Below are 26,091 nucleotides of genomic sequence, written 5' to 3'. Positions count from 1 at the left end.
GACTGTCAGTTCAGAGCCCTCTCGCGGAATAGATGGAAACCTCCAACTTGTCTTGCGTCAAGTTATTGACATTTGTTGATAAATGTCAAATGTCAAGAAGGTTAGGTTTATGTGATAGCTGAGCGAGAATTTTGAAAAGGGGATGGGTGACAGTAGCAGCGATGAAAGTGAAACTACATTCCAGTTGTATAAGGATCGGAAGGAATGGAAAGACGTCACTCCAGTGCCACAAGACGATGGCGACCAACCGATAGTAGCAATCGACTACACCGAACAATGTAAGTAAGGCGAACATAACCTCAATTGGAAAACTACAATAACTTGCAGTTAAGGATGTTTTCGATTATTTCCGAGCAATTCTGCAAAGCGGAGAGAAGTCTGAACGTGCCCTGAAGCTTACTAAAGATGCTGCAGCTTTAAATCCTGCTAATTACACAGTGTGGCAATACAGGTCCCTGTAATTTTTTCATCATCTGAATCAACTTTACACACGTTTTTGCAGGCGTGAAATACTAAAGGCTCTCAACAAAGACATAAATGAAGAGATGAACTTTATTGAGAAAATTATCGTCTACAATCAACCCAAGAACTATCAAGTGTGGCATCACCGCAAAATTTTAGTGGAGTGGGTACAAGATGCATCGAAAGAAAAGTATCTGACAGAGACTGTGTTGGCAAAAGATGCCAAGAATTATCACGCGTGGCAGCACCGTCAGTGGATAATCAAAACCTTCAAGCAAGTATTGGATTCCCTAACAATTTTCAATGTAATTAGAATATTTTAGTTTGTATGATGGAGAGTTGGAATATGTGGACAGTTTAATTTCTGATGATATTCGAAACAATTCTGCATGGAATCAAAGATATTTTGTAATCATGGGCACCACAGGATTCACTGATGAAGTCTTAGACAGAGAAATTGATTATGCCCTAGCTAGCATCAAAGTTGTGACTGAAAATGAAAGTGCTTGGAATTATTTGAGAGGGTACTTGTTTAAATGATTATGTAAACTGTTATGTAATTAATTTGTTTTGTAGAGTTTTGCTGCATGATAAATGTGGACTCAGTCACAACATTAAAGTAACAAATTTCTGTGAAGAATTGTACAACTCAGGGAACAGATCTCCTTTTCTGCTAGCTTTGATTGTTGATATGTGTTCTGAACAAGTATCTCAAGGTACTGATGATCCAAGATATAATGTAGAGAGAGCCAAGAGTCTGTGCAGTGAACTTGCTGAGAAGTATGATACTGTCAGAGCAAAGTATTGGAACTACATGGCAGAGAGTGTTGAGAAAAATGTAAAGAAAGAAGAATCACAAGTTGAGGCAGAGCAGTAGATTTCCACAAAAAAAAACTTTTTTTCTGTGATTTTTACCCACTAAGGTTCAATTTTTTATTTGCTTGTTGGTAGCCAAGACATTTTACAAGTTCAAAACTTTAATACACTTTGATACAAGTACATATACTATATTTTGGTGTAGGTAAAAGTCAATTTACAAAAAAAGTTAAAACAATCCAAGTATAAAAAAGGTAAAAAGTGTTTTGAAACAAAAGTTGTTCTCATAATTAAATTTAATAATTTTTTGGACTTTTCGTAATTTCGTTACACAAAGTTATGAGTTTTTGTGTAAGTGTCCACTTTATTGTAACGTTGCTATTACGTAATATATGAAATGTGTTTCTCCTCGATAAAACGCGCCAAACTGCAGTTTAAATAAAATTATTTGTAATTTGTTGTCGTTTTTGTCAACATTTATTTAAATAAAAAACTTACACGCTAAAACTTAACAGGTTTGTATTTACAAAATGTACAGTGGCGAGCACGGAATTTCGCACACATTGGACATTTCACTGACTTAATTTTATTAAAATGAGATACCTACTGGCGGCAGTTTCGTGACAGTTTAGGTGAAACATCAGTCATGATCACATATATCATGCGTATCCCACCTCATTATTGATTATAATGACAATAAAGCTTAGACTAGATAGTTTTTTTTTAATGACGTACAAATTGGCGTGCGAAATTCCGTGCTCCCCACTGTACATTATGTAAAGCATCAATTAAATAATGAAAAAGTAACTGGAAGGAACAATCTAAGTAAAGAATCAATTTATTGGTTGGCTCTCGTGAAGCCATTCGCAACTGCCGCCCTCGGCGAAATCCGCTGCGGCGTGTCCGTTCCCAGAAAGGACCCACTTGGTAGTGAGAAGTCCTTCGACACCCACGGGACCTCTGGCGTGGATTCTGGCAGTGCTAATACCGACTTCGGCACCCAAACCAAAACGGAATCCATCGGCGAATCTCGAACTGGCGTTGTGGAAGACACAAGCGCTGTCAACTTTGCGTTGGAAGGTGCTAGCAGTATCGGCTGAAACAGATTAAAATCGTTGGAATCGTTTGGCCGATGCTTTAAAAATACGTACCGTTTTCAGTGACGATAACTTCGGTGTGTCCGCTGCCGTAAGTGTGAATGTGGTTGACGGCTTCCTCCATGCTCTTCACCACTTCGACGCAACACTCGAGGGCGCCGTACTCGTACTTCATCGTCTTGGCGAGAGGCGGTCCAAAAGTGAGGATTTTGTTCAAGACCGGGCCTGCGTTGATCTTGACGCTTTCGTGTTTGAGCATGTTGCATATGTCGGAGAAGAAGTCTCCTTGCATCAGATCTTCGTGGATGAGCAGCGTCTCCATGGCGTTGCAAGCGGCGGGATAGTCGCACTTGGAGTCTCTGATAATTTTCAGCGCTTTATTCAAGTCGGCGTCTTTGTCGACGTAGACGTGACAGATGCCTTCGGCGTGACCCATCACTGGAATGTGTTGACTTTGCGACTGAATGTTGCGGACCAAGTCGCTGGAGCCGCGAGGAATGATCAGATCGATGTGCTGCTCCATGGACAACAAGTCGCCTATCTCTTCGCGGGTGGACACCTGGAAGAAAAACGAGGTTAAAGAAGTGGACGAAATGGACAAAATTCATCCCTCGAGGGTAATTAAATGGTTGGAAAGAGGCAGCGGCTTGTGGGCGGCCGGAATCGGCGAACATGTCAGAGAAGGGTCCAAGTTGTAACTCTAAGGGATACTTTTAAATCAGACCAATTCGAGTTACTCCTTTGGGGTCGCACGCGTCTTGTTCACTTTAATTCTACTTTTTCACGTCCGCTCCAACTGTCAAAGTGACGAAGATCCTTATTTTTATGGGGGTTCTACGGATTGACGCGAAATGTGAAACCGGTGTCAAGGCTTCAACCTTTCAGGTGATTTTATAGCGACAAGGATTCTTCATAGTAATTACTGTTTGATCAAGGAATGTCAACAAAGATGTACAGTGGCGAGCACGGAATTTCGCACACATGGGACATTTTACTGACATAATTTTATTAAAATGAGATACTGGCGGCAGTTTCGTGACAGTTTAGGTGAAACATCAGTCATGATCACATATATCATGATTGATTATAACGACAATAAAGCTTAGACTAGATAGTTTTTTTTAATGGGATACAAATTGGTGTGCGAAATTCCGTGCTCCCCACTGTACCTCTCAGTGAACAAAGCAGACACAAATCAGTAAAGAATTTATTTAAAAAATACCTGTTTCTTGTTTTAATTAATTCATAGAATAACTAAAAAACGAAGCAGAAGCAAATAAAAGAATAGAAAAATTTCGATTTTTCATAGTTCAGATGTAAATATAAAAAAGTGTTTGAATTATAGAAAAGGGGACAAAAACCAGTCTAGTGTATACCTACTCGTATGTTAAAAAACTTCTCTTATTTTTTTTAGAAACGAATATCGAGAAAAGAATTGCGAGAAGAACCAAAACAATTAAACATACCTATATAAAATAGTATATTATATATTGAGAGAGAGAAATGCATGATTTTTCCTAAGGTGCAGTTTGTAGCCAGAGGGCTAAGCCCGAGGGCTACAAAGCACCGAGGGAAAAATGAGCATTCTCTCCAGAAGTATATATACTATTTTTTTCACGGTAGGGAGTAGAAACAGCACAAAAATCTCAAATTTTAAGAATAAAAAAATGATGACAAATGAGTTGTCATCTTTCGATGAATTTAATGGAATTAGTAGTTGCCTTGACAACACAATTAGATTTTTGTCACAACAGTCAAAAAAAATGAAAACTCCCATTAGATTTTTGTCACAACTGTCAAAAAAATGAAAACTCCCTAGGGAGCAAATATTTGCAAATATTTGCTCCCTAGGGAGAAAATGCTCTACTTCTGTCACGATGTTGACATCCGAAAAGTTGATTTCTACTCCCGATCGTGAAAAAACACATTTATTCTTTTTTCAAGTGGGAAGATCATAGGGAACAAAAAAAGAGAGTAAAAAGTAAAACGATGTATAAAAAAACCTGTTTCGTTTTTTTTAGATGTGATACACAAAAAGCAGCGAACTTACGTAAAAAGTAAAAACGTGTTATGTCAGTTTTTTAGAGGAAAATACCTATAAAAAAGTAACCACACTAGAAAACAAATTAATAAAAAAACGTTAAGGAATATAAATCTACAAAAAAAAACACGGCTTCGGTATTTTTTTAAATGTAAATATCAGCAAAAAATGCTTGAAATAACCAAAGAAAAAAGATATAAAAAAACTATATAGAACATAGGAGTACTATAAAATTATATGAATAATAAGTACAATAATTATACAAAAAATATATCTGGCTAGAATAGTCTAGCGACCTTTAATGGTCGTCGTGCATATCAATTATCCCTTACATCTTTATCAAATGTTCACAAGATCCTTTACATTAAAAAATGGAAAGCTTTTGTAAGGCATAAGTAAAATACTTTCAGAAAATAGATAATATATCAACGTCAAGCAGTTTCGCATAGACAAACTTTATAGACTGATCTATGATACCAGCACATATGGCAACAATGAATTTTCACAACCTTGATTGATGAGATGTTAAAACTTCTAAATTTTTTCGTGATTTTTTTTTAGTCAATGTTATTTTAGACAGTACAATTAAATGAGCATGAACGATTATAGGATTGCTTTGCTTGTGCTGACTTCATTTTCGAAAGAGTCAATCTCTTTTAATTACAGTTAAGTGGCATTTTAACTGCATGTACTTATTTAAATTTTACTAAAAGCAGTAGTTCACGCGACAACGGAATTAACTGTTTCATTAAGCCAGTTCTAATGTGTCACCACACATTTTTATGACGACAAAATTAGCAGAGATTATCAAATTATGTTAGCCCACTTAATTACGAATTCTAGGTTTCGTGTAAATGTAGAATGAAACACTAATGGCCGGTTGCACCAACGTGAGTTAAATTTAACTACAGATTAAAATATACAAAAACATTGTTATAACAATAGGTAACTAAAGTAACGAAGCATTTTAACCTACAGTTAACTTTAACTGGCGTTGGTGCAACCGGCCCTTAGTGGATGTGGCTGTGAAAATTAAGGAAGGTAGGTACTTATATATTTTTAAAAGATTTAGCACGAAACCTTATCCGTCCCTTTCGAGGTATTTTACTGAACTCTTCAAACATGTAGGTATCTCTTTTTCGTTCGTACCTATTGGACCCACTTTTCGTTAAACTGTACAAATGATTCTACTTTTAAAAATCCTAACAAATTACACTATGTAAAAAAATGTTGAAGAGAAAGCGAATTATAGTATCTAAGTAATTGCTGGACAAATGTAGAGTTACAAATATTATAGACCCCGTTTCTCTATAAAAGGAGTTAACTTTTGAGTAACCTAATTTAATAATTAGGTGCTTTTTGATTCATAAATTATCATAATGAACTGTTTTCTTGTCTGTCATTTTTATTTAATAATGTTCAAACGTCTTTCATAAATTATTGTTGAGAAATATGCAAAAAATGAATGGCAAATATTGGTGTTAAATTTCTTATTTGAAAAATAAAGAGAAAAATGCGCTCGATATTTTCTATAAATTCAGTTGTTTTTGCAGTGATTGTTTTGAAGCTTTTAACATTTTATATTACTGTCAGATCCAAAGAATCAAGATTAATGTAAGTACTTTTCAACACTGCATATGTCATAAAATGCATTACGGATGTTTTGCCTTGTTAACTCATCAACATGTTTTGTTTAGGATAAATTGCATGTTTACACATCAACGGCATTTATAAAATGCATTAGGTATTTCATTAATTTCAAATTGTATATTTACATAATGACACAAATACCCGTTATTATTTTATACCTTGACGGTTATCAATTATCATTTGGTTGCAGTAACAGTTTCAAAAACTGAAAATGTCATTTGAATAAGAAAAATTCTTGGTGGTAAAAATTAACGATAAAAAGAAATTAAACTTGAAATACAGAACAATAATCTAAAAATTAACGAAAGGAAATGTTTGAAGTTCCCCCCATTTTGGTCTAAATGTCAAATGTTATTTGTCAATGATGCAGCTGTCAGTGTCAAGCCGTCAAGAGCCTGAAGTTATTTCAGTTATATCATTTAAAAAAAAAATCAGTATTGCCAACTCAAAGAGCCTTTTTTGATCATTTTGTAGAAGAGATGGTGATGGCAGATCTATGCGTCGTAAATCACAGCCAACTACGATACAATAAATGTTTACGTATAATAACCCTATATTATAATTCAACATAGAGCATCGTGTTTCTATATTTGGGCCACTGAAAATTAATGAGGTCATTCGGTTGGTGAAGGCTGCCGAGTTTACATTTATACAATGACGAGCAATGGAAAATCAAACAATTCCCCGTAGATATTATTAATTACTAGAAGCTGCAACGGACAAGGGTGTACAACGCTGAACCCAGTCATGTAAAAATTAGCCTCCTAGAGCTTCCGATGATAAATATAGTCACGTAACACCCGTAATGGAGAGGATAATTTTTAAAGCAGGCGGGTTAATCAACTTACCAGCGAGATTGCATTGGTGGCCCCAACGGTGGCGAGCGCTTCCTTAACGAGATCCATGAGCGCCCTGTTGCTGTGCGCCGCTTCTTTCCCTCCTTTCAGGAGCAATCCGTTAGCGGAAGCGATAGCCAAGGCGGCCACCTGGGGCAAAGAGTCCGGCCGGGACTCGAAGATGACCAACAAGACTCCAATGGGGACGGTGATCTGGGTCAGATCCAGTCCATCAGCCAGTTTGGTCCTCCTGAGGACGCGTCCGACGTTGTTATGGCTGGAATCGGCGATCTGCTTCAATCCCACCGCCAAGTTGCGGAGCTTAGCAGGGGTGAGGGAAAGACGGGAGAGCAACGGCTTCGCCAGCCCGGATTTCGTCGCTTCTGATAAATCTTTCGCGTTGGCGTCCAGGATTTCCGATTGCTTCGATAGCAAGAGATCAGCAAGGGTGTGTACACAAGAAGCTCGCTGTTCGGGAGTCAGAGTTTGCAGCAGCCTTCCGCCAGAACGAGCTGAAATCAACGCAGAGATGAGACTGAAAGCCGCGCTGGGGCGCCCAAATTCAAACTTAAATCAATATAAATAACGTCACTGTGAAAAGTAAATATTGGTTTGGCCCCGGAAGAGGCGAAGAAGTTGCTCCGCTATTTTGCCATTTAAGATAACTTCCGAAAGAAAAGCGCCAATTCATCACCACCTAATCACAACACTCTAATTATTGCAAACGGGTTCCTTACTAATTACAAAAAAAAACTTACAATAGTTGTGAAGTAATGTCTAAAGTGTAAAAACTGATGTTGATTTTGGGCAGAAATTCGCGAATTTGCCTTTCCAAGTTGTCATCTTGGCCATGTTTTTATGTTAATCGACAGGTTTAAAAAATGCTGCCACCATTCGATTCGCAATAAATAAACCTTTAAAAAAATATAAAATTTGTTTTCTTGTTAAAATTTCTGAATTCGTCACCCTTTACGTCGCCACTGGATGGAATAGAAAAGTGAAATCTTTGCTAAAAGATAACAATTTAAAAATAAAATTGACTTGTCCCAGAATTCTTACTAAAAATTAAAATCGATTTTTTTTTTGCCTAAACAAATTTTTGTAGAATATTTTATTTATACAGGGTGTCGCAAAATTAACGTATTCCAAGTCGGGGGTCTTGTAGGGAAAAATCTCAGGAATCTCGAAAAAATAAAATAAAAAATATAGGGGGGGGGGGGGTCTTTACAAAGATATATGGGTCTGAAGGTTCAAACTTTTCATCATGTTTTCTTCAAATAAAAAATATAAATGGTTGACATTCATTTTGAAATATGGTGAGGATGATTGTGTAAAATATTAAAATATAAAACAGCTCTATCTCGAAAAAATAAAAGTTTTATTTTTCCGATTTTTGTTCAAAAGGGAAGTACAACATAGCTAGAATATTAATCAGGTACTTTTGAATAAACATAGGCAACTTTGATATTTTTTTTCAAAGTGAGCAATTTTTTTAAACATTTTTACGTGGTTAACAGGATGTCCCCTACTAAGCCCCGAACTCGGAATACGATAATTTTAGGACATCCTGTACATACGAGGATGGTTTTTATCCTTTATTGCACTTCATGTGACAGGTATTGACCCAACTGAACAACGGTTCATTGGCGAGCTGCCGTTTATTGACAGTGACATTTGGTAGGTGCCTATCCTTCATTTAAGAATTGTTCAGTGAAGTGGATAAAAGCGAGATACGAACAGTTAAAAACATCTTTGTAAAAAGGGCTTGCCACCATGAGGAGAGGAGTGACGTATGAGGTAAATCAAGGAGAATCTTACCAAACCACGCCGGGTGTTCACATAAAAAAAAGGGTTATGACATTTTTGTAGGTGGCCTATAAAATGTTTTCTCTTCAAACGTCAGTAAAATATGACATTATACTGCTGGATTGATAGTGCTAAAGTGTCACTTCATTGCCTTGGCATTTGACGAGCTGACGAGCGGCAGATAAAGTAAACTAGCTAAATCATTTGAAGTTCCTAACGTAAATGTTAACAAATTCGTTTATAAATGTGTCATATTGAAAATTGAAGTGAATAAATAAGATTTAATCCAAATTAAAATGTTCACAGCGTTGTTTATACTAGTCATAGCCTAACTACCAACCTCAGCAGATGAAACGCCATTTTTGCTCCTAATAACATAATACACTATTACAGAATTTTTACCTCACGAAAAAAGGTCCACTTTACACACTCAGTATTCGTGAAAAAATAATTACACTTTTTTTCACGCAACATTCCGACTACAAGACCTACATTTCCATGACTACGATGCCTGTTTCTGGAGCAAATTCTATATTCGTCAAATTGAGCCCCCAGGAATTACTGTTTATTTCTAAAATTAAAAGTGCACCTCCGTGGTACTCATTTTCCAAAAGATGAAGCGGTTATTACGGAAGAAAATGAATGGCTCCAGGCACAAACAACACGGAATTTTTTAAGGGCGTTTCCCCTTAACACATCCCCGAACTTAGAAATACTCCTATACATTGGGCACATTTTAGTAGGTTGGTAAACCCGATTTGAATGCACATTTATGACGGTGCATTGGAAAACTTGCGTCACAAAGTACCAAACAAAAATATTTACTAAAATTACAGATTAGATTGTGTTTTTTCCGGAATTGGTATTCACTATGAATTTGGTGAAGGTTTGTGTTTCCGTCACTTGTGTTTTTTCAGTTGCAGTTCAATATTTCCATTATCAACAAACGGAATATGCATATATTAATGCAGAGTGCAACAGTGTTTTCTTGTGCGATTTAGTCAATTCTAACATGATACTGCATAATGCACAATATGTAAATAATCGTTACCAGTACGAATAACACAGTTTTAGAAACATCTCTGTAGCTGAGTAAATGATATTCTCTTGCAGAAATTAACAACTGTTATGCAAATAATTATTTGCCTGAATTTATTCTAAAAACGTGAAAGCTGCCTTGCTCGAATCAGAACTCGCATCGCAACAAACGCTTTCGTGGAGGAAAAAACGTTTCATTATACCGTGTCTGAAAGCGATGGAAAAATTCGGCCGTCTTTTTTGCCAGTCAACAAGTAAATTGGTGAGTCAACATGGAATAATGGAATTTTCAGCCGCCAAATCTCGTCGGCTGATTGTAAAAAAATGTTGTCAAAAGAGTAATAATGAAAACCGCTACAGAGATAATCTCGCTAAAATACGGGGGTTTTTGTATTTTTTAGCGAGAAAGCTATTAAACGAAACTTGGTCATTTCAAATATGAATTTAAAATTTTCCAACGTTTTTAGCAAAGGCGTTACGGAATATTTCCATCGGCGCTAAACGTTCACACATAATTATTGTGATAAATTAATTATTAAATAAAACAATTCAATTTCAAGGGAAATAAAGAAGTAGCAAGATTATAAAAGTGTAATTGTACTATGTACTTTGTTCAACACACTTAAATGCATTGTTCTTTACCACTTTACCGTGACATTATTCGTATATTTTTAAATTTTATGACAAATTTTAAGCCCCAAATAATGAAAATCTTTTGAAATTTGTGAATAAATAATTCGATAAACATTTACTAATGAAGAAATGAAAGGCACTGTTTAGCACAAAGCTTTTCTATAGATGTTCACCGATCAATAATGAGCAAGCAGGAGGTCTGGCATTTGTCCAATTAGAGCCACTATCTCAGGTTATTTCTTATTTATCAGATTCGAAAGCAACTAAATGTGAATATTTTATTGTTTAAGGATAGGAATCACCTCAGAGAATATAGAAGACAATTTGGTAGGAGTAATATTGACAGTACAGTACCAGGGTTGCTTATACTGTTTAAACCGTGCAATCAACAATTATTTACATAAGGGGCGGATGACTTTGACAGTGTCAGATTTTTCGTATCTTTACTAACTTCAGATAATAAACTTCAAACAACTGTCACTATTAATCAAATTTAAACGCAAAAATGGTTTTTACTTCAAAACATAAAAGATTCATTTTGAATCTTACTTTCGTAATGGTGTTTTCAATAACGGAGAATGGGCACAGAGCGCTGCTATGCAACCAAAAATACTTCCAAGCATTCCAGAGCATTTGGACGTCTGAATCTCAGAAGATTTGGACATTACGTCCAAAACCTCAAACGCTTGATTGATTGAAGTGATGAAGTATGAAGTATTGAAGTTTCCTAGTTAGTAATTATTCTCGTACCAATAATTAACTTAAGGTGCTATGGTATAAGTAGGTATTAGGTGATCAAGCTACTCTACAAAGTTGCAAATTTTTAGAATGGTTCTGTGTATTAATTCTATAAAAAGACAAATTTCAGAATAAATGATAAACTACCGCCTAAACAAATCCAAAGAATGTGTTAGGGTGGGGTGCGCGACGGATTTGCTTTGAGTGGTTTGAGAAACTGGGGTGCGAATCACGAAAAAAATCTCATTGAATTTCCGCGTAAACCGCAGTGATTGGTTTTAACTCCCTTTCAGAATGACACACAATCTAATTAAAAATGATTCAGTAGCATTCGAGTCGACTTTCGAAAACCGAAGGACATATAAGTGAATTACTTCCAGGCAGACGCTATGATCACATTAATGTCACCGTTCTGCCAAATTACGTCTCGCAACAACGGAAGTGTTCCCTCTGCGAGGTGTGTCCTATGAGGAAAACAATAAAGAGATCAGAATCCGGGTTCGTAGCGAGCTATCAAAATTACTGGCAATAAAATATTGAAAGATGAAAGGGCTCGGTTGAGCCTATTTTCACTTTGGAAAAAGAAAGGAAATTCCATTTCTTCTGGTTGACGTATTTTTCATGAATCTTTTTTGTTCTATCAACAAAGCTTATTTTGTGCGAAATAATTGTGTTAAGTCTATATCTCAGCCCAGAAAACGAACCAATACGCTTCATTGCACTTACTCTTTGTAGACTGCTACGAATGTAAATGGTCTTGAGATGACTTAAGTTAAGAGATTGTGTGAGTGATCTCGTGGAATATGACTTCGACAGTACTTTTGCATTTTATATGAAAACGAAAAACACTTTGAACAGTCTTTGACGAAACCAAAAAATTAAAAAAAGACGCAATTCAGCTAGATATGTCGATTTATACACTGGGAAGGCGTTGGAAACCGTCAATTGTTGTGCTTTTTTAAAGCGTAGATTAATTGGAGCATGTTGACAGGTAACCTAAAATTTAAAGCCAAAAAAATCTTTCTTTTTTTCCTTCTTTGCAATGTTTTACATTAAAAATTGAATAACTTAACGATTCCTATCCTCGAAGCAAATATCTAAGGGCACCTTTTGCTGAAAACAAACATGTTCAATTATGTCTCGATTAAACATAAACTTGTCATTCGTGTCAAACGGCGGGAAATTCAAACTTTACACTGTTCTAAACCCAGACAGATTTATTTGTTTTCATTCAGTTCATTCTAATTCAAAATATGCACAACCACAGAGTAAAGTAATCAAAGTAAAGAAATAAGGACATTACAATATTTGTAAACAGCTCTTAATAGCCAGTATGATGTTACATTTTACCAAAAGGCGGTAATAAATGTTGCAAGTATGAATACAACATTTGTATCTTCCAGAATTATCTTAGAATAAATATTTTTCAAATATCTTAATTTATGTAAGAACCCATTACGGAGTTATTTTATAGTTAAAAATGTGTTTTGGACGTTTTTTAATGTGATGTTAATATGAAATATTTTTGCCAATAAGAGTAATTGCATTTATTATGACTTAACGACTTCAAAAATGTTCTGATCCATCAAGACCTCAACCTGAAGATCTAGATTTCATACCAAATGACTACCATCTCCATTATGTTTTGTAAAATTATTTGAAGAGAAAGAATTTTACATACTTCTGTTTTTTTTTGTGCGACGGCAAATTTTTTTTAGAAATAACGAGGAAGCATCTATTATTGACTAAATAAAAAGAAATTAATTAAGCTCCTCATTATAATAATCCTAAAAAGACGCACACATTTATGGATCGTGCTGAGCTATTTTGGGAAAGCTTTAATGTAGAGAACTAATTATTAATTTACATTTATGAAAGTATAAGGCTTCTTTAAATTGCTACCGAATTTCTTTAGATATTCTTGGTCTGAATACTTTAAAATACAACTGCAAAGCGGAAGTTGCACGATTTTATTCAATTTTGGGCGGTTTAATTAATTGAAAAGTTCATATTTTGAAAATTCCGTTTATTACTTTGTTATTTTTGTGGCTGTTAATAGAGTGTTTTCCGTGGTCGAGGGTGGAGAGTCACTTAACGAGAACAATATTTCACTTACCATTCTCGGCGACGACTTCTGTCGGCACCGACCCTCCGAGACTGGAATCCGTGAAAAACGTGCCCACTTTCCTCCCGGACAAGATCGTCTTGATCGCCTTTTCTTGCATGCCATTGCATATCACCACAGACACCCCTCTGTCCAAGGCCCACGTCGCCGCGTTCACTTTCGAGTCCATTCCGCCCGTTCCCACTTTGGACTTCTGGCCAAACTCGATGGTATGTCTAAGGTCAGACGTGAAGGTGTGGAGGAACCGAGCCCCTTCCTCCCATGGAGGCTTATTATAAATTCCGTCCACGTCCGACATAAGGATGAGCAGATCCGACTGTACTTCGGCGGCGAGCATCGCCGCCAAACTGTCGTTGTCCTTGATGCTGATACCCTTCTTTCCAGCCTTGCCGCCGATGGGTTCGTCGACCTGGGGGGGCGGCGAAACCGCATCGTTCGTGTTGATTATGGGGACGATGTTGAGACTGATCAGTTCTGACAAGGTGCTGAACAAGTTCCGGCGGGTCTCTTCGTTGTAAAAGTCCGGTTTTGTTACTAATACTTGGGCGATTTTTACGCCGTATTGGGCAAACATCGCGTCATAAAGAGACATCAGGCCAGATTGGCCGACGGCGGCGGCGGCACGGGGTTCCAACAAAGTACCGGCATCCTGAAACGGCTCTAATTGAATAAATTTGCCGGAAGTGAGCCGGGGATTAAAAGTCAAGGACAAAGTGGAAATTTTTAATTGTACTGGAACGATTAACTTCTCATTGCATTTTCCCCACAAAAGTAGGTACTAAAAAGTTTCACCAAACAAGGAACAATAAAAAATTATCCAAGCTGTTAAGCAAACAACACTGACAGTTCTCTTCCGGACGTTATCCGTCCGTAAATAATTTATCGTTTGGTTCCATTTTTTAATGAAAAATAGGCATTTTAGATAAATAATTTTTATCAGAAGCTCTACATTATATATTTTTTAAATAATTGCAGCATTGGCCTGAAAACTGAATATCAGATTTATTATGATTGGCGCTCCATATGAAAATGAGCCAAATTATGTGAATACGTGAATACTTACACACCGTTCACACAATTCACACTATTGACAGTTCGCGCCATATTAAAGTTATGTTTGTATAGAGCGGCAAAAATTTCATAACATGGGAAGTAGTGGAGACATTTTTTATTTGTTACAATTTTGCCACCACTGCGAAAATACAGATAAGAATGTATTTCTTCAATTTCTTCAGACACTTCGGAATTGCAGCAAGTGTGGCTATTGCAAGCGAAATTAAGACAAAAGTACAAACGTTTTACCTTGCTTGACACTTTACCCCACTAGTGCGATAAAGTATGTCATTATGGCAATCAAATGAATTAAAAATTTTAAACGAGCTTCTCACTAGAAGCAATAAGCTCTTGTGACCCATTTTCTTTACTAAATGACTTCACTGAGACAATCTATAACTGGCTACTGAATTGGAAAGGAATTTCTCCGTAGCTCTTTATACCTCCTAAGGGTATGCTTTCATTTTTAGCGGAAACAGCAGAACAAATTTGCGGATGTGTTGCTATTTTGCTGTATTTTTGTCGCGAAACTTTCGCTAACATGGAAACACGCCCCGAGGGACACACAGGAAAATCACATTCATCCGATTTATTAAAAATTAAATATGTTAGGCAGATTCGATTCGACAGAAATGTACTCTCATTTTTATTTAAACATTACGATAAAATTTCTTTCAGTGCACATATTCTGTCTCATTAATTTCCGGCGAGTTCTGCAGATTTGTAAGCCACACAATGCTCCAGGTCCTCAGATTTTACGAGCTTTATTTTCTTTTTAACAGTTTAGTATAAATAAGCCATCCTGGCTTCAACTTATGTATTTTTGGAATTCCTGAGAGTAGGTCCTTTGATGTGACCTCTGGACATGCATCTTAAGACTGTCGTTATTTCCGGTAGTTAAGAGTGTTCTGTTTTAGATTCCCTGATGATGTTCATCCGGTATTCCACAGGTTGGGGTCTTGATAATATCGGAAATACCGACACGACCGTCCCGCAGAAAGGACAGAAGCTTTAAATTGTCGGCTGTAGTGGCGCAATCCAATTTTTTCCCGGGAAAATCCTCGCGGAGCTATTGTAAAACAATTCCGGAGGACAATAAAAATCCCCCACAAAAAAACGGCCGAGAGAATCGATATCCGTAACCGATCCTCCGGAGTGTTTAAAGAGACGTCCGTCGAGTGCGAAATGAGTTGGATTATATAAATACATACCTCTCTGGTGTGATCCGTAGGTGATAAAGTTTCTCTCATCGAAAGAGACATGAGCAGTTCTTGGGTCAATTTTTGCTTCCCGAAGGCAACTGCGCCGCTCGTCACCATAATGCACTCCCTGCCCTCGTTCTGACATTCTGCAACCTGCAATAAAAACCACCGGCTGAATGTGACGTCTCAATTATAAACCGAATAGGCTCTCGGTGGCTTTTCCAGCCAAACTGAAAAGCCGTAATATTATATGAAACGCGAGTCATTAGAGGGGTGTATAACAAGTTGATTTTTCCTTTAAGACCGCCAAGATGTCAAAGTTTGTGAGATGGAAGTGTGAACAATGCGATTTAGCTGAAAGCACACAAAATGGGGGGCGAAATCTTCTACATACCGACAAACTACTCTAAATGAGTAATTTGTTCTTGTACTTGGTATTTTGACGGTGAAGAAATGTCGCGTCTTTTAAGACCTGTATCGTAACTATTTAAAATAATGAACTATTCAAGACCCTTAAGTAATTTTGAAAGGGTGGAACCTTTGTTTTGATGAGTGGTTCCCAAAATACATAGTATGTACGTTGAAAATTATTTTTTTTTGTGAAATGTAAGAAGGACGAAATGAAGGAAGAAAGAAAAGGAAAACTAATACGAGGTTTGCAGTTTCATCCCGCAAGAGCTGTATTTCAATGGGTCCTATCTGTAATGACTGTTTGATCTAGATTAAACTCTTGTGGGACTCATATTCTGAACAATGAACTAATGAATGGTGGAGACAAATAAGTAACTACAAACAATAATAAATAGATAAAGGTGTGAAAGTTACACACTTTAGCATTATTCATCAATTACATAAAAAATTAAAATTGTTTCAAATGTTAACAAAATCTTGCTGATTATTCGTGACGGAGACTATTTGTTATAACCTAGCTGGATTAAAATGAAAAATGAACGTTTGATCAAATCTTGAATTCGTTCACGACTTCTTTCGGGTTCGCTGGTTTCACACCAATAATCAAAATATTGAATGTCGGTAAAAATACACTTTCCTTAATATCCTGTAAACTACGAACCAGCGATCGAAAAGAGACGCCGTTTCCACAAAGATATGGTTGACACAAAAAACATTTAACGAGGTATCATTCCTGGCGAATTATTATGGAAGCATAAAGCAAGAGTTTCTAAAATCAGTACAAGACAAAGGACGTAGATTTTTTTAAATGATATGTCAATGCGGAATTTAGTGGGTATGGTAACTGTATCGAAAGAAGTAATGAAATGTTTTGTTGCCATTTAGCAGTAGCTTGGTTTGGAATGTTTACTTCCAGTATTATTTAGAGTCTATAAATTGGAGAATGTTCTAAAACTAAAAATCGTAAAACTATTATTTAATAGGTTTACAGTACCTACATTCAGGTCTCTTGGAGAAAATCGCTAAAAATACTTTCTCAGATATTTGTCTCTTGAGGCGCAACTTATTAAAGTGTTAAAATTGTGTTCGAGATCAATATTCTATTATCTACACTGGGAAAAACATTGGTTTAGTGGTTTAGAACTCTCACAATGACCACGAAAAAGAATTATTAAAGGAAGAAAATCAATTTTTTTAAATGTGATAAGGTCAGATGTAAAAAAATGGATACCTACTGATTCTGTACTGAAACAACAAAATATACAAAGGAAAACATTTCTGGATTCTTAGGAAAAGTGAGAAAACCATTACGTTAAAATGCCACAAAATGATGTACATATTAGTGTTATTAATGACTCTATCACCACATGATAGAGAATTGTACTATTTAAAATCACGAAGAAATAATAATACGGCCCGGCCCCTTGGGCCGTATCACGACACCGTTATTAAAGTTACCGATAACTAAAGTTGTGATTAAAATAAACATAAAACGATATAGATTTATACAATAATAACGTGCCAGAAAGAGATGAATGCATCGCCATCGTAATTAGAGTCATGACTAAATTTAATAAGGGTGTCGTGATACGGTCCACTGTTTTGAGCGAGTTTAATTAACGAAAACAAATTTAAACCAGTTTTTAAATATGAATAAGGAGAATTTTCGGAAACAATAATTATAAATAAAGGCAACAGGAAGAGTGAAGTAATACGAGTAGTTTATGATCAATATAATAAACGATGAACGGTTCTTATACAAATATTCAGAGATTTTTCATTTTCCCTTCCTTCTTGTCGCCGGACGTTATAACGCACTGTTGCCAAATGGTCACCACCAAGATATCTAGAAAGAATGGTATGTCAACTTATACCTGCAACCATGCAACTACGTGATCCAAAAACGAACGCCAGATGTGACATTTCGGGGACTGTCACTGAACTGTCAAATGGCAAGTGGAACGATAAGAAAGTTAAACAAAATGTTATTTTTTAATAAAAATTGATACAATGAGTAAAGTTAAACAAGTTTTGCAAGCTTTGCCTCTTTTTGGCAAGAAAAACACATTCTTGTGATTAAAAACTACATGATTATTGCTTTCGTCAATGGTTTTTCATGTTCAGAATCAGAACATCCCACAGGACTATGAATTTTGTGTTGCTGGATTTTGAACAATAATTTTGTCCGCCCAAAGTTCCACCACCAAATGTCATATCTCAGCGCGGGTTTATTCTGCCAAAGCCCCAGTGTATTTTTAAATTTTGTCAGTGCATACGTCCCTAGAAGGACACACAAAGGGATGAGACTTACAGGGATCTGGTATGCGAAAATAACGGGATGTTTTCTGTGGAAGGACCTGCACCCAAATGGGGCGTAGGAGTGGCATTAGGTGCTAAGGTTCTTCGAATTAAATTTCACTTTAAAATGCTACCATTAATGTATCAGTCACAAAAATGTTGCATGCAGATAAAGTCTTTTGACCCTAATGTAGTTCCACAGGCTTTACTCCACACTTGGAGCTTTTCTAAGTTCTTTAAAGGAGAATTTTAAAAAAAATTGGCTTGGTGTTGTCAGAATGCTGTCAGTTTGACAGTCCCTCGCTACTATGGCGACACCTGGCGACCTGGCACCGGTTTTGAACGGAAAAATGGCGTCGAGTTGCTATACCATTCTTTCTAGATATCTTGGTCACCACCGTGATTGCCACGTCTGCAACGGTACGTATCGTTTCGAAATGAAATGACTAAAATATTCCCTGGCTTTCCGACTAACAGAACTCGGAGGCTCAAAAAATTCGACGTGTGGGAAGTTAATGGCAAAAAGCTGACACCTTGCTAAATCGATTGGTCATGTATAGGTCCAAAAAAAAAAGTTCAAAAATTGTCGTGTGCAAAAGGGCGTTATTCAAAATTTTCGACTTACGTAGCGTGTCAGATGGCCCGATGTTCAAATATTTTTTTGGTGAAAACTTTGTAATATTTTCTGTAGCCGTTTGGTTGTAAAAAAATAAACAATTTTCAAAGAAGCATTGGGTCTTATGGGAAGAATAAAATTGAAATGGCTGTATCTCTGTTCGACGCTCGCCAAAAATTCGTTAATTTTGGCATATTTTTACGTTCTTCACTCCATTGCTCGAGATCTAAGCCTCAAATCGAAAAAATGTATTCTTTAAGAACTAAAGACCGATATTTTCTGATTACGATGGTGTTTGTTATTATAATTTTGACGGAATATTAGTCAAGTTGTGATTAAACAACTAACGTAGCAACACAATCTCTAAGCGATTATAAATGCAAGTCTCGATTACCCCCCCTAACCGCCCTATTCCCCCTGGTTCAACAATGTCATCTGACCTACCCACCAAAACAAACTATCATCAGTTCATCACGATAACAATAATCAATAAATAATTTCCACCGCTTGTAATTGCATAAATAATATTATAATTGCCCAGGGTTCTGAAAAGAACAGCTTTTTGAAGACAAAATAAAAATATTTTTTCCACAACTATTTCGACAGTTTAGGATATTGAATTGCAATCTATCCGATAGTTTAGAAAATCTTTCAACTTTGTTCCAAAAATGGTTGAATATTTTCATCAGAACAAAAGTTAACAGGGGGTATAAGTTTTACCATGCAATTCCCTATGGCAACAGTTTACAAAAATGCACTGTATAGGCTAATCGGACTATAATTAAAAAATGAACTGTACATAATATTGTACAATTCTCTATCACGAAGAAATAATGTCTTACAGCGAGTTTAATCAACGAAAACAAATTTAAACCAGTTTTTAAATATCAAATAAGAGCATCTTTTCTTTATTCATGCCTTCGCAGGATGTGATACCTACTACATCTGCTCTGTATAAAACCGGTAAAAATCAATTTGTTAAAATTTTTAATTATGATAACAAATTACGTGCAGTTCTGAAATTGCTATCAAACTGAAATAAAATATTTTTGTTCAACACTGTCAGAATTTGAGAATTTTCTCCTATGTGAACAGATTTTGATAAATGTGATAACTTGTCAAAACGAAACGTTAAGTTAATTTTAAAGATTTTAAGCAATTTGGAGCCTTTCACGGGGTCGTCGAACAAAAAAACGTTGTATTCAACTCGTTCTTGTGTAAATTGGACTTTTTTTGGCATTCGTGGGCCACTCATACCAAAAAAGCCCAATTTACACACGAACTCGTTAAATAAATAACTATTATATTATAAGTAGTAAAATAAATGTGTTTTCTTTACTAGTCGTATACTATACGCTATTTTTTGCAATTTCGAATTAAAATAGCACAAATCGAACCTACAATAATTTGAAATATGTACATACATTTCTTGACAAATTTTATTATACATACATTATTATGTATGTCATGTCATGTTTTTTGGCATCTATAGCAAAGTAGTTTTCAACAAGGTACTCTCTGTATCTCACACTCTATGGCGCTAAAACGGCCAAATTTGGTTATCTGTAGGTATTTAGAAAATCAATAAAACGTAGAATGGTGTTTAATTTTCCATAAAATGTCGTCAATTATCCAGACGCAAATCAGCACGTATTGAATATTCAAGAGGATATTGAAATCTAAATGGAATCCTTTGTAAACTATTTTTTGTCAAAAGTATAATAAACGTGCCGTAATGAATTTATTCTGTTTCACGTTATTTTCTAAAATTCCGATCTGATCAAGTCACAGACACAGCAATGCAATAGGTATTTCGTAATTAGAATTACGCACGACGTAATTTTTTTGATGTTTCGCATCCACCCTTTCAGAATTTTCATTAAACTCTTTGATGTATTTTAAAAGAAGGATCATCTCAGCGGCGCCTGGATAATATTTCAGACATCGATCCGACCTTTGGTCCGCGCTGTTAACAGCCGCTGTCAAAAAATTCGTTATCTCAAAGGGAAAGTTGTACCGGGCTGTTTTAATAAGGGTGGTCAGCGAAAAAGTCCGGTTATTGCGTGAGAATGCCCATAAAAGCTTGTCGCCGAATTGATTAATTTTAATCCGGACGTGTTTTGTTAAAATTAAAAAGGGCCCTTTAATTAGTGTTAGCTAGGTTGGCAGGGTGAATTCTGTTTCTCTAATGTTTTATTATCCTTTCGCTGCAGTCCTCAAGTACTCTTGTTTGCTAAAGTCGAAAATAAACACAAAACAGCGGCGAGACGTCCGTAATATAAATAACCAAAAAAAAAAGTTTATTGACTTATTAAGTAAAATCAATCAATTATTATAGCTTGGGGCTGAAGAATTTTTCAGCAAACGACTTGCTGAGGGTTGAAACGATAGAAGTTGTGCCAAGTGAGGCGTCACTTTTTTTGAGTTGTAAATAAGTAATTTTATTACAGCAGCACAGAACATTATAATGAGATGAAAATTTAGTAATAACATGATGTTAGAAAAATATAGGATTTATATATTCCTTCTGTAAAGACGTGGTTCCCTTAAATATTATTTTTTATTTCAGAATCTTGATGAATAATTTCATTTCTCTGAATTGCTACAAAATTCGTTATCAATAATATGTAAAAATCGACACGTGCCACATCTACACATGACACGCATATTGATTATTTGTAGACTTTTAACAGATAACGCCTTATTTTCGCTCTTGCGGTACAAATTTGTGCAATAATCGATCCATCTTTGATTTTAAAACGAATGTTTTTGTGACAGAAATATCCTTGAAGTTGGCGTTGAAGCTTCGATTGTGAACGCACCATCGTCAGTCCGCTGAGTAGAAACACAAACGACGCAAAAATTGAGGTTAGATTTAAACAGCTCATCCGTAATTGACTCTCCAATGCTTATTTTGAGAATAAATTTAAATGAACACCCGATAGTTTACACCAGCACTTGACATCTATGGCTTAACAGCTGCAACAAAAGAAAGCACCTGTTCACTTGATCACACATTTTTGAACGTTCTTTACTTTGGTGGGTACGCAAAAACTTATTAAAATGATAAAATAGTGTAGGTTGTTAAAAAAATGAAACATTTTGGTTAAAAATTGCAGACCATCTTGCTGACAGCCCACATCATTTTCTTTTAAGCCTAATGGTTGGAAAATTTGCATGTGCGTTAAAAAATGAAAATGAGAGGGTGGAGAAATGTCCTTACACAGGCAGCTCTTTAAATTAAATTGCATTCAAATTAATTCAACATATTAAGTGAATCCATAAAGTTAATTCAATTGTGCTGCACTAGTTTAAATATGCAAACATACATTTTGGCTGTAAAAAAAATGGGTAAGCCTAGGCATGCAGTCTGTGGTTAACTGTTTTGCTAAAGTGCTTTTGTTGATTTTTATAGAGCGAATGTTCATTATTAATGCTCCACTGGTGAGCTTCATAATAATTTACGAGGATATTAGTGTAATACCAGTACAATTTTTGCAGGATAAATAGCACGTCCTTAAAACATATTTTTCATGGAAAAAATGAATTAAGTTTTATGTAAGACAGTGATCTGCACTCTAAATGATCATTAATCATTCTTATGAAATCCTAGGCAAGTTTTGGTACGAAAAAACTTTCAATTTGTGATGTCAACGCCGATGAACTAAGTTGTGTCGTCGTAAAAGATCAAAGAGCTAAAAACATTGTAAATGCTTATAGAGCCAAAGTGCTCTTTGTTATTCAAAAAACGCAATTCTGCGTTGATTAAGCAATTTTTGATCGCCCATACCTACGTTTCTTATTATTCGATGAAGCGAGATTCGTTAACAAAATTTGCCTCGTGCGTCAACAATATTTTTCATTCCGCACTTATTATTTCATTCGTTGGTGACGATTTTGACAGCAAATTAATTTTTCCGGTTGTTACCGTCCTACGTAAATACACGTTTCGCCTGAATATTTATAAGAATTTGAAATTTGAAGCGATTTTAATTCCAACGCTTCACAGAAATGATTTAATTAAACCTTTATCGTTTTAGAACACGGCAGCAGCGGAAACCACAAACAGATCCAATCTAATTTTTTCTAAATTGTGGCGACCGAAAACTATGTCCTCATCGGCATTTTAACCGATTAATAAAAGATTAAACCTGGGCCCACCTTCAAAGGGTTAAACCTCAAATCCCCTAATTCCTGAGAGTGTGAATTTTGGTCGAAAAGGCTACAACGAACTTGCTGCCCAGAACTATAAAACGCACTCGCTCGTAATAAATTCACTCTCACCTGTTCTACAATTGAGGCGAGCCGTCCCAAAGCTAATCCGTGTTCATCTTCTCTAGTAATCACTGCACTTCCTAATTTCACCACCAGTCTCCGGGCGTATTTCAGCTGACTCCGGTCTGTGAAAGTTGACTGTTTCTTCTCCTGAAAAACTCGCTTCTCTTGATTTGTCTGAAATATTGGAAAATCGCTTTAGACACTTTTCTCAAGCTAATTGAAGGAGATTAAAAGCGCTGCAAAGGGGAAATAATCTGGAACAATTCGAGTTTACCCTTGACCTTGACTCTGCTGGAGTTCACCTGAATATTGAAGAATCTACAGGTGCAGCTCACGCTATTTTATCATACACAATTTTTTTTACTTGCTTCGTCTTCATCAATATTATTGAATCAAACTAAACATACACAAGTACGTTGAAAAGAATGTAAATTTCATAATACACGTGTGAAACTAGTTTCTCTATACTACAAATGATAAACACATTACTACTTTTATTTTGTGATAGGAGTCGCATGTTGACCTTCTTATCTCAAAGTTTAAAATCTACTTCCTTGACATTTATTTATAAGCACATTCAATAGAAATACATTTTTTAACAATATATATGGAAAATATTGTCATTTTTTGATATATGTACTAAAATAGTACAAAGTGTCTATAAAAGAATGTAGGTATATCAAGAATCCTGTGAAATTGTGCGGCTCTACAATTTTATCGTGTTGAACTATGTCGAGCCGTTGAAGCCGTCAAATCAGATGTCAACAGCCAAATGTCAAATTATTAAATCTTAGCGTCAGTTGTGCTTTCGACGTCTTGGTTGTTTTGCTTGAGATTTTCTTCAGTTTTTCTATATTCTAATTACTTTTCATCTTATAACAGTCTTTATTAAAAACCTGTCATTAATGAACTTACATAGCCTCTATTTTTCTATTTGATACCACAATATGCTACAGAGCGGCAAAAATCAAATACGAGTATATTCGAATTCCACAAGCCACTTGATATACGTTCTTTTATAGACACTTTGTATATTATGTAACACGTTTTATAAACATCACTTTAGTCACTAGTTTGAAGATATTAAATAACTCGAGGAGTTTAAACGTGTTTCATACAGACTAGTCTGGGCGGTAGTTAATGAAATTAAAAATGTAGGAAGCTAACTTCAGCTCGTGGCTAAAGAGACTTTTAGTCACGGTTTCTGAAGGCGTTATTAAATATAAATATTGCTTAGCGTCAAGCATATGAGTTGTGAAAATTGATAAATAAATAAAGAAATGTCTCTTTTATAACAGCATCTCCATTGAATTAATTTTTGTTACAATCATTTCATACTAATCTTCGGCAACAAGAAATTTCAATTACTGAAGCACTGTCTGTGGAAAAAAAGCAAGAAGTTGAAAACATATTTCTGTTCCAACAAACTTGTATTTTGTACTTATTTTCATAAAAAAATATATAAACTTCGAAGTTTTTTTTTACAGAAAGCAAATGTAATCAACCTGACAGTTAATTATATTTGTGATTTATAGCTCTCTAAACAAAAATGAGAAGTTTTTTTTTCACTTGCGAACTTATCTTTAATGTTCTATTTTACGCAAGTGCCCTGATGACATATGTTTTTAACAGAAATACTTTGACGTTGAATTATCAATCTTTACGCCAGGATCATTGATATGAACCTAGAAAGATATCAATTATATTTTTATTACATATTTAATAAACATTTAAATCTAAAGGTGAGAAGCACATTGTTTTGAGATCCGAGCGGAAAAACACAGGTTTTTCCAGGTATCAATCGCAAATTAGACACTTGATTAGATTAGAAATTAAATCGATATATGTATTATGAAATGAAGTATCAATAAGGTGTTTTAATTTATATCAAAACTGGGTGGCATTCGTGGTTTGTATAAGAAAGAAAAATTTCAATCGGCTGTTGATTTACTTAATTTGTGTCATGGTGAAACTTTGAGAGTTCCTTGTGTCAGATCTTAACGTAACTTGCTATATCCAGATAAAACCGCGTCATCAAAATATTTACAATTATCTCTATTTTTGTAATAGAGAAAAATGTGTCTATCAAAGTACACGAATCATATCATCAATTGACGTGTTTTGAAGAAAATAAAAGCGCCGCTCAGACTTTAAACTAACCTTTTCAAACTTGATCTGTCCTTGGACAGATAGCGCGCGATTTTTCATTGACTCCTTCGCGGTAAACAAAAGGCCGCGGAATTTTCCGACTTTGCTTTTGTCGGTGATTGATGCAAGTTTGATAATACCTGTGTGAGTTTGGGTAGCCATAGTCCAGGTGTTGTGGCTGCGGTCCTGACAGGTGCGAGGGCGTCGGGACGTATCGCCGCAATCTGTCCAGGGAGCTTGAAGAATCCGACGCCGTTGAAGGCCGCGAGGCGTCCGCTCTTAATTAAGTTAGTACTAAACATTTTCGTTTGTGTTTTGCGCGAATTGCACCCGACAACTGATCGATTTCTTCTTACTTTAGCAACTCGAAGGGAATCCGCTGATTAGGATAACCCTGATGATTGGAGATACATTTCGGACTATGCTCGTTGTCGATAACTGTTACACGTGATGACGGCTTGGATGTTTTGTGTACACAAATAAGTTTATCTGAGCTTATATCTTGTTTAACTATTTGGAGTGCTTCGTTTTGTATTAATAATAGATTAAGTGATTCCATGGTGAGAATGTAAACCCGCTCTACCTGGATGATCAAACACAACCCCTACACAATATCGGAACTAAGCACTTGGATTTGTTTGCCAAATCGTAGGGTTTAGCACTGTTAACGTCGATTAAGAACCCGCTATACGGTGACGTTTTGCACGAGAAAGCTCTCGGGAACCTTTATCGGTATATTCACCGTCAGCGAAATTATTTTCCACATTTAAAAGCATCATTCAATTTGGTCTCGTTATACGTGTCCTAAACCGATTTTGGAAACACTCACCCGACCGATTAAGT

General features: G+C 35.8%; 2 protein-coding genes across 3 annotated transcripts; one reads left to right on the top strand and one right to left on the bottom strand.

Moving 5' to 3' along the window:
• Positions 1-68: 68 nt before the first annotated feature.
• Positions 69-1,734, top strand: Fnta (farnesyl transferase alpha). The gene is made up of 5 exons (XM_069054689.1): positions 69-278; positions 328-451; positions 503-736; positions 786-986; positions 1,039-1,734. The coding sequence occupies exons 1-5, from the start codon at positions 143-145 to the stop codon at positions 1,337-1,339; spliced, it is 996 nt and encodes a 331-aa protein (XP_068910790.1). The 5' UTR covers positions 69-142; the 3' UTR covers positions 1,340-1,734.
• Positions 1,733-25,687, bottom strand: P5CS (Delta[1]-pyrroline-5-carboxylate synthase). Of its 2 annotated transcripts, XR_011161084.1 has the most exons (8): positions 25,389-25,687; positions 23,107-23,274; positions 15,507-15,650; positions 13,234-13,891; positions 6,915-7,414; positions 2,430-2,934; positions 2,051-2,374; positions 1,733-1,815 (listed from the first exon to the last, which is right to left on the bottom strand). XR_011161084.1 is itself a non-coding variant. In XM_069054677.1 (7 exons), exons 1-7 carry the CDS (start codon positions 25,548-25,550, stop codon positions 2,112-2,114), a joined length of 2,400 nt encoding a protein of 799 aa, XP_068910778.1. In that variant the 5' UTR covers positions 25,551-25,686; the 3' UTR covers positions 1,733-2,111. The 2 variants fall into 2 exon arrangements, 1 of the variants encoding a protein (XP_068910778.1); XM_069054677.1 differs by having other exon boundaries at positions 1,733-2,374; positions 25,389-25,686.
• Between the last annotated feature and the right edge of the window lie 404 nt (positions 25,688-26,091).

Source organism: Tenebrio molitor, chromosome 7, assembly GCF_963966145.1.
Source record: "Tenebrio molitor chromosome 7, icTenMoli1.1, whole genome shotgun sequence".
Taxonomy (NCBI): Eukaryota; Metazoa; Arthropoda; class Insecta; order Coleoptera; family Tenebrionidae; genus Tenebrio; species Tenebrio molitor.
The sequence above is the reverse complement of the archived record's forward strand: the minus strand, read 5'-3'. Positions and strand labels throughout refer to the sequence as shown.